At 67.8% G+C, this 13267-nt stretch overlaps 1 protein-coding gene across 10 annotated transcripts; it reads left to right on the top strand.

Moving 5' to 3' along the window:
• The first annotated feature begins 744 nt into the window (after nucleotides 1–744).
• BAG6 (BAG cochaperone 6) lies at nucleotides 745–13013 on the top strand. 10 transcript variants are annotated; one of them, XM_038370865.2, is made up of 26 exons: nucleotides 745–1055; nucleotides 1500–1588; nucleotides 1893–2010; nucleotides 2300–2523; nucleotides 3057–3110; nucleotides 3761–3835; nucleotides 3914–4104; nucleotides 4183–4312; nucleotides 4849–5046; nucleotides 5233–5500; nucleotides 5691–5777; nucleotides 6150–6248; nucleotides 6353–6465; nucleotides 6721–6805; nucleotides 7139–7497; nucleotides 7609–7939; nucleotides 8211–8380; nucleotides 9420–9473; nucleotides 9712–9814; nucleotides 10042–10166; nucleotides 11112–11258; nucleotides 11337–11396; nucleotides 11588–11722; nucleotides 11800–11907; nucleotides 12384–12530; nucleotides 12831–13013. In XM_038370865.2, exons 2-26 carry the CDS (start codon nucleotides 1511–1513, stop codon nucleotides 12924–12926), a joined length of 3555 nt encoding a protein of 1184 aa, XP_038226793.1. In that variant the 5' UTR covers nucleotides 745–1055; nucleotides 1500–1510; the 3' UTR covers nucleotides 12927–13013. The 10 variants fall into 10 exon arrangements, with proteins under 10 accessions (XP_038226793.1, XP_043353118.1, XP_038226795.1 ...); XM_043497183.1 differs by lacking the exon at nucleotides 3057–3110; XM_038370867.2 differs by lacking the exon at nucleotides 6150–6248.
• Nucleotides 13014–13267: the final 254 nt, after the last annotated feature.

Raw genomic sequence — 13267 nt, 5'->3', positions numbered from 1 at the left:
AAGAGGAGTGAAAAGAAAAGGAGGACTTGTGGCACCTTAGAGACTAACAAATTTATTAGAGCATAAGCTTTCAAAGAGGAGTGGGCGTCCCCAGTGCTTTTGGGAGACCCTAGAATAACAAACCGGCATTCTCTGCCTCGCCAAACTCATTGCCCATAACAAAGATGGCGGATGAGGGGGTATTTCCCCCCCCCATAAAGTACAACATGTCCACCAATCAGGACTGGCAAAATGTGCCCTCAACAAATATGGTGGCAAACCGAGTGTCATAAGTATGTGCCCATAAACAAGATGGCCGCCGCTTGGCTTCGGCTCCTTGGAGCGCCACGGCGTTGTGTTCCAAAGATAGGTCGGGCAGGGGAAACACGTCACCATTTCCATGCCAACCTCCAAGATGGCCGCCGCGCTGCCCTCACCGCATGCGCAGCCCCATGGGTTCGCCCAGAAGAAAGATGGTGGACAAAGGCCTTAGTACGCAGGTGCGGGCGAGCGGGCGCCCTCGAGCCGGGTATAGTAGCCCGAAAACTGCCTGGACAAAAACTTCGCGATCGGAGGCGAACAAGCGGCATCCCCGCCGCAGAACGAACAGACCCGTCGGCTCGGAACCGGGGAGCGATCAAGGAACGAGCGGCGCGGGGGGGGAATTGTGGGCGAGTAGCTCCGTTTCACGGGGTATTTAATCAGGCGCCTGTCCCGGCAGGCCCGAGGCGAAGGACCCATAGCCGGGAGGGCGGGGAGCGCATGCGCAGTCGGGCGCAGCAGCAGCGGCGAGAGGCGGCTGGAGGGAGTCGCTCCAAGGAGGCGCCGGGTCCCGCGGCCGCTTCGCCCCGTTCCGAGCCCGCAGCGTCTCCCCGGCCGGGGGGCCCGGAAGTGTCTCCCCCCCACCGCGGCCGCCGGACCCCTGCGGGGAACCGGAAGTGGGCCCCTGGGGCTTGGGCGCCACCGGAAGTGGCTCCAGTTTGACCGGAAGTACCCGCCAGCGAGGCCGGGGGGCGGGGCCAGTTGGACTTGGAGCCCCTCCCCCTCCCCCCGCCGAGAGGGGCCCTTGGAGCGGGGTGAGCCTCGGCGCGACCGGGGGGGGCCAGCCTAGGGCGGGTCACGTGGGGGGGGGGCGTCGTGCATCGCTGGAGCTTTGCTGGCTGGGGCTGGCCCCGCGTTTGTCCCCCCCGCGCAGGGGGGCAATGTCGGGTGGGGGAGGGGCGTCGCTGGGGGGTATTTCTGCCGGGGGGGGAGGTGTCACGTTCAGCGCCCTGCGGGGGTGGGGGCTCCCTGCAGGTATCGCGGGGCGGCGGGCGTAAGGAGTGTGGGGGGCGGGGCGGGGGTTTAAGGGGTTTGGGGGAGGGGCCGGGGTGTAAGGAGTATGGGGGGAGGGGCGGGGGTGTAAGATGGGGGAGGGTGTGGGTATAAGGTGAGGGGGTGGGGGTGTAGGGGGGCACGTTTAGTGCCCCCGGGGGCAGCTGATCTGGGACCCGAATGCGTAACCTGCTCTCCCATGACAGGAGCCGGCGCCATGGCGGAGCCGGAGAACCTCGAAGTGATGGTGAAAACGCTCGACTCGCAGACCAGGACCTTCACCGTAGAGGCGGAGGTGAGAGGTTGGGAGGCTGCTGGGTGTGGCTCAGTCCTGGGCCATCTCCCTTGGGGGTCGGTGCTGGCCCCAGTCCGGCGCTAAGGGATGCTCTGCGTCGGCCCATTTGGCTGTTTGGCAGCTCCTGCGTCCCACCCCAGAGCCAGTCGCATCTTAGCCTCAGGCGAGATGTCCCTGTATAACCAGCTCCCCCACCCCAGAGGGGCTGCATTCAATGGGTAGCGACGCTAGAGTGTGAGCTGAGAAGAGAGGAGGTGCTTGGCGCGGATTTGACCCCACTGGTTCTTGCCCCTTTCCCCTGTAGGTGACCGTGAAGGAGTTCAAAGAGCACATTGCGGGCTCAGTAAATATCCCTGCAGAGAAACAGCGTCTGATCTACCAGGGACGAGTCCTGCAGGATGACAAGAAGCTTAAAGAATATAGTGAGTGTGGGGGCTGCGGGTCAGGAGTGAGGGGCACCGGCAGGGCTGGGCTGGCAGGGGGCTGCTGGTCTGGAGTGAGGGGCACCGGCAGAGCTGGGGTGGGGAGAGCCCAGGGCTGGGCTAGCCCAGGGCTGGGCTGAGTGAGGGGCACTGGCGGGGCTACTGGGGGCAGGCCTGGGCTAGCAGGGGGCTGCGGGTCGGGAGTGAGGGGCACCGGCAGAGCTGGAGGGGGTGGAGCCCAGAGGTTTGAGGTTTCGGTTTCACCCCCCCTTTGTTTCTTCTTTCCAAGATGTTGGGGGCAAAGTGATCCACTTGGTGGAACGTGCCCCTCCCCAGACTCAGTCACCCTCCTCCGGGGGTCCCTCTGGAGCTAGCTCGGCCTCAGCCCCCCACAATGGCATCGGCGGCCGGGGAGCCGGTGCCACCGTCCACGACCGTAATGCCAACAGCTACGTCATGGTCGGGACCTTCAATTTACCAGTCAGTATTATGGACCCCCAGCCGCCCTCACAGGTGAGTTCCTGCCAGGGGGTGCCGTGCTGCATGGGGCTGGGGGGGCCTCTCCCCGGCTGTCAGTGCTAGCCCCAGTGTGCCGCCGGGGGTTGGTTCCTAAAAGAGGCAGGTTCTCTCTCTTCTCTGGCAGTTTGCTTCGGTTTATTCTCTGTGGTTCTGTGACAGGTGTGAGATCTTCTAGCCAGCGTGTGTCAAGAAGTGTGATGGACGGGTGGGAACTCGGGACTCCTGGGTTCTGTCCCTGGCTCTGGGGGAGGAGTGGGGGCTAGTGGGTTAGAGCAGGGGGAGCTGGGAGCCAGGATTCCTGGGTTCCGACCCAGCTGGGGGAGGGCAGGACGGGTCCGTGGAGCGGTGATGCAGGTGGGAGTCTCTATCCACCTCCCCCTTGCGCTCAGTGTCTGTGGTCCCTCTCCCCTTTCTCTGGTTTTATTTATTTTTCTCTTTCTTTTCCTGTTTTTATTCCATTCCTCTTTTCTTGTTTTCTTTGGTTTTCTTCATCTCTTCTTCCTTCGCTCCCATCTCCTTCCCTTAAGATCGACGGATCCTCTGTGGATGTTCATATTAATATGGAACAGGCGCCCATACAGGTACTGGAGGCGGATGGGCGGAGGGGTGAAAGGTCAGCAGGAGGGTTGGGGGGCGGGGGGCTGTTCCAAGGCCACTGGGGGATTCTGGGAAGGGTTAGAGAATTGACAGAGCACAAGGGGGTTCTGGGTCTGAACCAATGAAATTCCCTCCTGGAAATCTTCTTTCCTTTGGGGGCAGGGCTAAAGAGGACAGGAAAGAGCTCAGGGGGCCCATGGGGCTGATCCTGGGGTTACTTGGCTGGATAGTTCAGGGGTCTCATCGGGGGGTGGGGGATACTGGGCAGGTGGGGCCATGGATCTCATCCAGGAGGCAGGGGTCCCAGGCTGGATGAGCTGGCCAGGGGGCGGGTCTCAGGCTGGGCTGGTCCTGGGGGGGGGGGGTGTCTGGACTGGGGGTCCTGTTCTGGCTGGTCCCGGGCTAGCTGGGTCCAAGGTTCTGGTCTGGGAGTCCCGGGCTAGCTGGACTCGGGGGTCTGGACTGGGGGGCTCTGGGTCGTGGTCAGGGGACCCTGTGCTGCACTGGCCCGGGGGGGGTGTGCGTCCCTGCCTGCCTGGGCCTGGGGGTCTGGTCTGGGTTAGTACCAGGCTGTGTCTTCATGAGCTGCACTCCCAGGTCCAGTCCTGACCCGGCCCCTGCCCTGTCGTTCCAGAGCGAGCCCCGCGTCCGGCTGGTGATGGCGCAGCACATGCTCCGAGACATGCAGGGCATCCTGGGCCGGCTGGAGGTGAGTCCCAGGCTCTGAGCCCTGACTGGGGGGGAAGGAAAGAGTCCCCGGCTCTGAGCTCCGTGTCTCTCTCTTTAGGGTCGCACCAACGGGCAGTCCCAGCCCACGCCAGAGAACGCCCCCCCGGTCCCCGACGAGCCGCCGCCCTCCACCAGCCCTGACCAGCGGGAGCCCATGGAGGCAGCTGATTCGGACCCCCCAGCCGTGCCTGGCGAGGAGAACCCCCAGCCTGGGCCGGAGCCAACCCCGGCTGCTGAAGGGGCCCCCAAGTAAGGACAGGCCTGAGTGGGTGGGGTGGGGATCGGGGCCCAGGCGCCCACTGAGCCCTGTCTCCCGTCTCCCTGCAGCCACCCAGCGCCGGCCGAGTACGTGGAGGTGCTGCTGGAGCTGCGCAGGGTAGAGGAGCAGCTGCAGCCCTTCCTGCAGCGATACCAGGAGATCCTGGCCACAGCCAGCACCACTGACTACAACAACAATGTAAGGGCTAGTTACACCCCCTCGCTCCCCCGGGGCAGTGAGAATGGGATGTGCCGGGCCCGTCCCCGGAAGAATGGGACGTTCTGAACCTCCCCACCCCGAGAGTGGGATGGTCCAAGTCATCTCCTCCCCCCCGCCATGAACTCCCCCCCCCCCCCCATTCTGGTGAGAATGGGATGGTCCAAATTATGCTCTCCCCAGTCCATGAATGGATGGCAGGATCCAAACCCCCTCTCCCCACAAGTCCGTTCTAACCCTTGGGGATGGTCCAGGTTCCCACCCCCTGCTGCCAGGTGTTCGATTGGCTAGAACCCGAGCAGTTCATTTTTGGGAGTAGGGGTGTGAGAGCATTATGGGTCATCCCACGCAAGGGGGCGGGGATTATTTGGACTCTGAGATGGCTGATACTATGAACAGGGCGATGTGGACCCAGAGCTGGGTGGTACCATGGATGGGATGTTGGGGGGGGGAGGTGGGCGATACCATGGCCGGCAGGGGGGCACTGCAGGAGCTGACCGTGCCCCCTTCATTGGCAGACGGAGGGGCGTGAGGAGGACCAGCGCATCATCAACCTGGTGGGGGAGTCGATGCGCCTGCTCGGGAACACCTTTGTGGCCCTGTCTGACCTGCGCTGCAACCTGTCCTGCAGCGCCCCCCGCCACCTCCACGTGGTCCGGCCCATGTCCCACTATGCCGCCCCCATGGTGCTGCAGCAGGCTGCCATTCCCATACAGGTGAGCTGGGACATGGGACCCAGGCGTCCGGGCCAGCACCCGCTCCTAGGGGGCCTCACAGCTCTTGGGGAGGGGGATGGACCCAGGAGACCGGGCTGACTCCTCCAGGGAGGGTCGCAGCCCCAGGAAGGGAGGGATGGACCCAGGAGTCTGGGATGGGCCCCCTAATTACTTATCTGTTCACAGATCAACGTTGGTACCACAGTGACCATGACGGGGAACGGTGCCCGCCCCTCCCAGCCTGGCTCCGAGGGACCTGCCTCCACCCAACCCTCCCCCCCAGCCCCGGCCGGAGCCCCCAGCCCCGGGGAGGCAGGCCGGGGCCCAGAGAGCCAGCCGTCCCCCGGGGTGGCCCCAACTCAGACCCAGGGCTCCCAGACCAGCCACCCCCGGGTCATCCGCATCTCCCACCAGACCGTCGAGCCCGTCGTCATGATGCACATGAACATACAGGGTTAGTGTGAGACCCTCTGGGGGATGCTGGCTTGGGGGTCGGAGCAGGGGCCGCCAGCCCCAATCCAGCCTTAGGGGGGCCCCGGAATGGGACACGGGGCCTTTCTGCTCCAGAACTTCTGGGTTTGATCCTGGCTTAGGCTGGGTGACGGATACAAGTCCTGGGTTAATCGCCTGTTTCTTACCCTCAGACTCTGGCTCCCAGGCACCAGGAGGCGGCTCCGGGGGCACCATTCCCACGGGCACCGCTGGACCAGCCGGGCATGGCCCCGGCATGGGTAAGATGAGCCCATGGCTGGGCTGGCAGGGGCTGTAGGTCAGGAGTGAGGGGCACCGCAGAGCTGGGGGGGCAGGGCTGGGCTGGCAGGGGGCTATGGGTCAGGAGTGAGGGGCGCTGGGGGGGCAGGGGCTGCGGGATGGGAGTGAGGGGCACCGGCAGAGCTGGGGGGGCAGGGGCTGCGGGTCGGCAGTGAGCGGCGCTGGGGGGGCAGGGGCTGCGGGATGGAGGGGCAGGGGCACCGGCGGGGCTGCGGGTCGGCAGTGAGGGGCGCTGGCGGGGTGGGGGCAGGAGCGGTTGCGGTGGCTCACCAGCAGGAGGCGCTGGGCTGTGGCGCTGCCTGTGAACCCGGCTGTTCCCCTCTCCCCTGCAGGTGGCGCCGCGCACGTGCCCCTGCCCCCGGAGTTCATGCAGGCCGTGGCCCACCAGATCACCCAGCAAGCCATGGCGGCCGCGGCTTCCGCAGCCACAGGTGGGTGCGGCCAGCGGGGGGCAGCGGGGGGCCGCTCCGCCCCAGAGGTGGCTGCGTTCTCGCCCCGGCCGCTCACTGTAACCCGGTTCCTTCCTTTGCCACAGGCCAGCAGGTCCCTGGCTTCCAGTCGGCCCCGACCCGCGTGGTGATTGCCCGGCCCTCGGCCCCGTCCGCTCGGCCCACCCACCCGGGGGCCCCCCAGGCGCCAGGACCCGGGGTGAGAGCCCGGCTGCAGGGGGCGGGGAACGGGGCATGGGGCCTGTCCCTGCTAGGGGGCCTGGCTGGCTCAGGGGGGCAGGAACAGGACATGTCCCCTTTTGCCTGTAGGGGGTGGCGACACCCATCCGGCCCCAGGGCAGAGACTGACTGGCTTGGGGGTGGGGAATGGGACATGGGGCTGGCTCGGGGGCTGGCATGGGGCCTGTCCCTACTAGGGGGCGCTGGCTCCGGGGTAACGTCCATCTCCCTCTAGACCCCTGGCGTAGGAGGCAATGCCTCCCTGGCACAGATGATTAGCGGGCTCGTCGGGCAGCTGCTGATGCAGCCGGTTCTCGTGGGTAAGTCTCTGCCCCATGCGTCTCCTTTGGGGTGGGGTGGGGGGCAGGAATTTGGGGCCGGGTATGGGGGCTGTTCTCGCCCCTTGTCTTGCACCATAGGGGTTGGGAGGGGCGGTGGTGGTGAGAGGTGCTGGGGTCACGTGTGGGGCAGGCTGTAGGAAGTGTGTGTGTGTGTGGGGGGTTGCAAATGGAGATGATTATGGAAGGGGGGTGGTGGTGGAATCCAGGGAGCAATGGGGGGGGTGAGGCAGGGGGTAAATTGGGATGGGGGGGCAGGGGGCATCATGGGAAGGGGAGGGGTAGGGCCTTGAGTGCTAATTCTGCCCCTCCCAGCTCAAGGCAGCGGCTCCTCTTCAGCGACGTCTTCCACCACCACCACCACCTCGTCGGCCTCCTTCCCGGCCCCGGCCTCCCCACCCACGGCCTCGGCCAGCGCTGCTACCACCAACACGGCCACCACAGCGGCGGGGGGCAGCTCTGCCGGTGCGCCAGGGGGCCCCGTGCCCTCCGCCTCCTCCTTGGCCCAGCCACCCCCGCCTGCCGACGACCTCCACTTTTCCCAGCTTCTGGGCAACCTGCTGGGGGCAGCGGGCCCGGGCGTGGCCGGCGTGGGCTCCCCCACCATCACTGTGGCCATGCCCGGCATGCCTGGCATGCCCGCCTTCCTGCAAGGCATGACCGATTTTCTGCAGGTGAGTACTGCCCATCCTGAGGCATTCTGGGTAAGGTCACTTTCCCCCCACGTGCTTGACTGGGCAGCCTGCCAGAGCCATCCTTGACTACCGTCTCTTTCTCTTCTCCAGGCCACGCAGATGGGGGCTGCCCCTGCGCATGTGCCGGAACAGGCTCCGCCCCCTGCCCCTCCTCCTCCTCCACAGCCAGAAGCCCCTCCAGCTCCTGCCCCGCCCCTGCTGTCAGAGCGGCTGTCAGGCGGGGAGCGGGGACGGGGCCGCCCCCCTGGGGGCCCCGAGGCCCTGACCCCCGAGTTCTTCATCAGTGTGGTGCAGGGGGTGCTGTCGTCCATGATGGGCTCGCTGAACGCCCAGCAGGGCAGCACCGAGAGCATCGCCAGCTTCATCCAGCGCCTCAGCGGCACCACCAACCTCTTCGAGCCGGGCGCCGAGGGGGCCATTGGTGAGCCCCCCTCCTCGGCCAGGCCCCGCCCCTCCTCCCCCACCCTGGGCGGCTGGGCCCCGCCCCTTCCTGGCGGCCCCACCCCCTCAGGGCTGCTGGGCTCTACCCCTTCTGGCCCCCCCCCGCCCCTTGCCAGGCCACATTACTCCTGGCTTCCCTCGCCCGCCCCCACCGCCTGGCCTTGCCCCCCGCATCCCCACGGCCGGGATTCTCTCCCCCCAGCGCCCCACGGGGGTGTCCCGCTGCCCCACTCCCCCCTGTCTGTTCCCAGGCTTCTTCGGGGACCTGCTCTCGCTCATCTGCCAGAACTTCTCCATGGTGGACGTGGTGATGCTGCTCCACGGGCAGTTCCAGCCGCTGCAGCGCGTCCAGCCCCAGCTGCGCCGCTTCTTCCACCAGGAGTACCTGGGGGGGCGGGAGCCCTCGGACCACAACGTGCGGGTGAGGGGCCCCCCGAATCTCCCTGAGCCCCCCGAATCCCCCTCCCGCTTCTTCCACCAGGAGTACCTGGGGGGCCGGGAGCCCTCGGACCACAACGTGCGGGTGAGGGGCCCCCCGAATCCCCCGCCCGCTTCTTCCACCGGGAGTACCTGGGGGGGGGCGGGAGCCCTCGGACCACAACGTGCGGGTGAGGGGCCCCCCGAATCCCCCGCCCGCTTCTTCCACCAGGAGTACCTGGGGGGCCGGGAGCCCTCGGACCACAACATGCGGGTGAGGGGCCCCCCGAATCTCCCTGAGCCCCCCGAATCCCCCTCCCGCTTCTTCCACCAGGAGTACCTGGGGGGCCGGGAGCCCTCGGACCACAACGTGCGGGTGAGGGGCCCCCCGAATCTCCCTGAGCCCCCCGAATCCCCCTCCCGCTTCTTCCACCGGGAGTACCTGGGGGGGGGCGGGAGCCCTCGGACCACAACGTGCGGGTGAGGGGCCCCCCGAATCCCCCGCCCGCTTCTTCCACCAGGAGTACCTGGGGGGCCGGGAGCCCTCGGACCACAACGTGCGGGTGAGGGGCCCCCCGAATCTCCCTGAGCCCCCCGAATCCCCCTCCCGCTTCTTCCACCGGGAGTACCTGGGGGGGCGGGAGCCCTCGGACCACAACGTGCGGGTGAGGGGCCCCCCAAATCTCCCTGAGCCCCCCGAATCCCCCTCCCGCTTCTTCCACCGGGAGTACCTGGGGGGGGGGGCGGGAGCCCTCGGACCACAACGTGCGGGTGAGGGTCCCCCCGAATCCCCCGCCTGCTTCTTCCACCAGAGTACCTGGGGGGCCGGGAGCCCTCCAACCACAACATGCGGGTGATGGGCTCCCCCCAAATCCCCCGCACACTTCTTTAGGGGGGATGGGAGCCCTTGGACCACAACGTGCAGGTGAGGGGTCCCCCGAATCCCTCCGCCCCTGCTCCTTACGGCTCTTCTGCCGGTGCCTCTCACTCCTGCCCCCCCAGCCCTGGCTGCCCCCACAGCTAACCTATGGTTGCTTCCCCAGGTGGCCACCCACAGCCTGATCACCGGCCTGCAGGAATACATCCGTGAGAGCTTCGTAAGTGTTCGCCCCCAGGCTGGGGGGGGCTGCGGGTTGGGAGTGAGGGGCACCACCTCCCCTTACACCCCCTAGCTGTGGGGGGCCCCTGCTCTCCCCCCATTCTGTTCAGAGGTGGCCTGGGGACAATGGGGGGCAGGAGGGAACAGTCCCCCTTTAATGTGTGTGAGGGGATACCGGCTGGGTCTGGGTTGGGTGAGGGGTCCCCACGGTCTCATTGGTGCCCCCTCCCCCCCAGGCCTCGGTGCGGGTGCAGGACGGGGTCGACATCACCCGGACCAACCTGGAGTTCCTGCAGGAGCATTTCAGCCGCATCGCCACCCACATCCTGCGTTGTGCCGGTGAGGGGGAGCTCTGGGGGATGTGGGGCTGTAAGGGGTCCCTGCAGGGTGGGGGGCCTCCCTGTAGGGTGGTGGGAGGTTGTTGGGGGCTGGGGGGCCTCCCTGCAGGTTGGGGGTTCTGGGTGGGGGCTGTAGGGGGTCCCTGTAGGGTGGGGGGAGGTCACTGAGGGTGGGGGTTCTGGGGGGTCCCCAGGCCTGGCTCTCAGCCCCCTCCTCTGTCCCCCCAGACCCCACCTTCGGGTGCCGGCTGCTGGAGCTGTGTAACCAGGGGCTGTTTGAGTGCCTGGCGCTGAACCTGTACTGCCTGGGGGGGGAGCGGGCCGCCCTGACCGCCGTCATCAACGACCGCATCGTGAGTGCCCCCCTGGGACCCCCGCCCCCTGGGACCCCCGCCCAGGGACATCCCCCCACATGCAGGACAGCCCCACCAGGGATCCTCCCTGCCCCCATAACCCAGAGGTGCCTGGTCAGGATTGTGTAGCTGTGTTGGAGGGGGGGGCACATCTCCCCCTGCTGGCTGGGGGGGTCTGGGTGGGGCAGTGCCAGCTGGCAGAGGATGGCGTTGGGGGTGGGGGTGCTGGGTGGGCAGGCGGGTGGTGGCCAGTGGGGGACATCTGGGGAGGCAGTGCCGCCTGGCTTGGGGGGGTGGTGCTGGCTGGCAGGTGGGACTGGGGGGGTCAGGCGAGTGTCACTGACCCCCCCGCATCCTGTAGCAGCGGCTCTCAGCAGATGTGAACCGCTCGGTGGTGAGTCGGCAGGTGGGGGGGAGGCAGGGGGCACTGGGGGGCGTTGCTGACCCCCCTGTCCCGCAGCGGCGGCTCTCGGCGGACGTGAACCCCTCGCTGGTGAGCGGGCATCAGGGGGAGGTGGGGGGCACTGGGGGGCGTTGCTGACCCCCCTGTCCCGCAGCGGCGGCTCTCGGCGGACGTGAACCCCTCGCTGGTGAGCGGGTATCAGGGGGAGGTGGGGGGCACTGGGGGGCGTTGCTGACCCCCCTGTCCCGCAGCGGCGGCTCTCGGCGGACGTGAACCCCTCGCTGGTGAGCGGGTATCAGGGGGAGGTGGGGGGCACTGGGGGGCGTTGCTGACCCCCCTGTCCCGCAGCGGCGGCTCTCGGCGGACGTGAACCCCTCGCTGGTGAGCGGGCATCAGGGGGAGGTGGGGGGCACTGGGGGGCGTTGCTGACCCCCCTGTCCCGCAGCGGCGGCTCTCGGCGGACGTGAACCCCTCGCTGGTGAGCGGGTATCAGGGGGAGGTGGGGGGCACTGCGGGGCGTTGCTGACCCCCCTGTCCCGCAGCGGCGGCTCTCGGCGGACGTGAACCCCTCGCTGGTGAGCTGGCTGACGGCCATGATGGGGCTGCGGCTGCAGGTGGTCCTGGAGCACATGCCCGTCACCGAGGAGCAGGTGCTGCCCTACGTCCGCCAGCTGGGCGAGGCCCCCCAGGTACGGCCCGGGCAGGGGGTGGGGAGGGCGGGGGGCAGGACCCCCCGTGTCCCCTCTGACCCTCCCCCCTCTGTGCAGCTGGCGCCAGACGAGCCCATGGAGGTGCAGGCGGCCGAGCAGCCCCCCGGAGCCATGCAGGTAGTGGGGGGCGCGCTGGGGGGGTCCCCACTGTGAGCTGCGGGGGCGGACCATTGGGGGGCATCCCTGCCATCTGGGGGGGTTGCTCGGGGGGGGGTTCCTGCTGTGTGCGGTGGGGGCTGCATGGGGGGCTGTCAGGGAGCGGTGGGGGAGTCCCTGCTCTCTCTCACCCCCCACCCCCGCGGTTGCAGCGGGACAGCACGGCCTCGCCGGCCCTGGCCACCATGGCGGAGGAGACGCTGGCGCGGTGCCCGGAGCCGGAGCAGGGGGAGCTGCCGGGGGAGCCCCCACCCGACGCCGAGCCCTGGGCAGCAGCCGTGCCCCCGGTGAGTGCCAGCGCTGGCTGGGGAGGGGGTGCTGGGCTGGGGGCCCCCCATGTCTGACCCCCCGTCTGTCCCCCCAGGAGTGGGTGCCCATCATCCGCGAGGACATCCAGACCCAGCGCCGGGGGAAGCAGCAGCCGCCCCTGAGCGACGCCTACCTGACGGGCATGCCAGCCAAACGCCGCAAGGTGAGCCCCCTAACTGCCCCCCACCCGCCCCCTGAGCAACACCTACCAGACGGGCACGCTGCCCAAACACCGCAAGGTGAGCCCCCCACCCGCCCCCTGAGCGACGCCTACCTGATGGGCAGGCCGGCCAAACGCTGCAGGGTGAGCCCTCCCTCGCCCCCCAACCACCCCGAGCAACACCTACCTGACGGGCAGGCCGGCCAAACGCCGCAGGGTGAGCCCCCCGCCTGCCCCCTAACCACCCCGAGCAACACCTACCTGACGGGCAGGCTGCCCAAACGCTGCAAGGTGAGCCCCCCGCCTGCCCCCTAACCACCCCGAGTGACACCTACCTGATGGGCAGGCCGGCCAAACGCCGCAGGGTGAGCCCCCCACCTGCCTGAAGTGATGCTTACCTGATGTGCAGGCCGGCCAAATGCTGCTAGGCCAGCCCCCTCCTGCCCCCCAACCGTGCTCTTCCTCCGCTGTGCCCCCAGACCATGCGGGGCGACGGCCCCCAGCTGCTCCTCTGCGAGGCCGTCAGCCGAGCCGCCAAAGCTGCTGGCGTCAAGCCCCTGAGCAGCAGCGAGAGCCTGAGCCGGGAGCTGGCGGAGCCAGGGCTGCAGGAGGGCTACCGGCAGCAGGTGAGGCCCCCTGGCCCCCCACTCCATCTGGGTCTGCCCCCATGGGTCTACTTCATCCAGCAACCCCCCCAGGTCTGCCCCATCTGGGACCCCTCCAGTACTACCCCCATGGGTCTGCTTTATCCAGCAACCCGAGACCTGCCCCCATGGGTCTGCTTCATCCGGCACCCCCTGAGCCCCCCTCCAGCACTGCCCCCATGGGTCTACTCGCTTGGCCTGCAGGCAGGCTGCCCAGCAGCAGGTGGGCCCCCGAAGGGATGTGGGGGGATCCACACTCATCCCTCCCCCCTTCTCTTCCAGCTCCACGCTGACCTCCAGAAGCGGCTGCAGGAGGATCCCAGCTTCAGCCCCCAGCGGTTCCCCAACGCCGACCGCGCCTTTGGGGATGAGGCCTAGGGGGTGCCACTGCCCTCCCCCCCACCCCCTATTTATCCCCCTTCCTCCTGCCCCTTGGAGTGAATAAAGCTGCGGGTCTTGTCTGTGCCAGGACTCCTGGGTTTGTGTTGCCAAGCCCATTATTGAGGCTGCCTGTACCTCAGTTTCCCCTGGGAACAGAGGGGTTCAGCTGGCAAAGAGGTAAATAGTAGGGGCCCCCTAGGGCCTAACCTCACCTACCCAGAGCCAATGCTTGGGTGTAAATCAGCTGTTACCCCTCAGGGGGTCAGAAAAATGACCAGGATGTTGGGAAATCCCTGGGGGGGGACATGGGGTGCAGCTGGGGTCATGGTAGCACCAAG

Source organism: Dermochelys coriacea, chromosome 14 (assembly GCF_009764565.3).
Source record: "Dermochelys coriacea isolate rDerCor1 chromosome 14, rDerCor1.pri.v4, whole genome shotgun sequence".
In the NCBI taxonomy this organism is placed as follows: domain Eukaryota; kingdom Metazoa; phylum Chordata; order Testudines; family Dermochelyidae; genus Dermochelys; species Dermochelys coriacea.
Note: the sequence above shows the minus strand (reverse complement) of the source record. Positions and strands in the feature narration are given on the sequence as shown.

Bases quoted from the DNA above. Each gene is read 5' to 3' on its own strand.
- BAG6 (XM_038370865.2), top strand. From the start codon at position 1,511: ATGGCGGAGCCGGAGAACCTCGAAGTGATGGTGAAAACGCTCGACTCG. The intron at 3,111-3,760 runs GTACTGGAGGCG...CTGTCGTTCCAG, and splicing joins TGGAACAGGCGCCCATACAG to AGCGAGCCCCGCGTCCGGCT. The intron at 3,836-3,913 runs GTGAGTCCCAGG...CTCTCTCTTTAG, and splicing joins GCATCCTGGGCCGGCTGGAG to GGTCGCACCAACGGGCAGTC.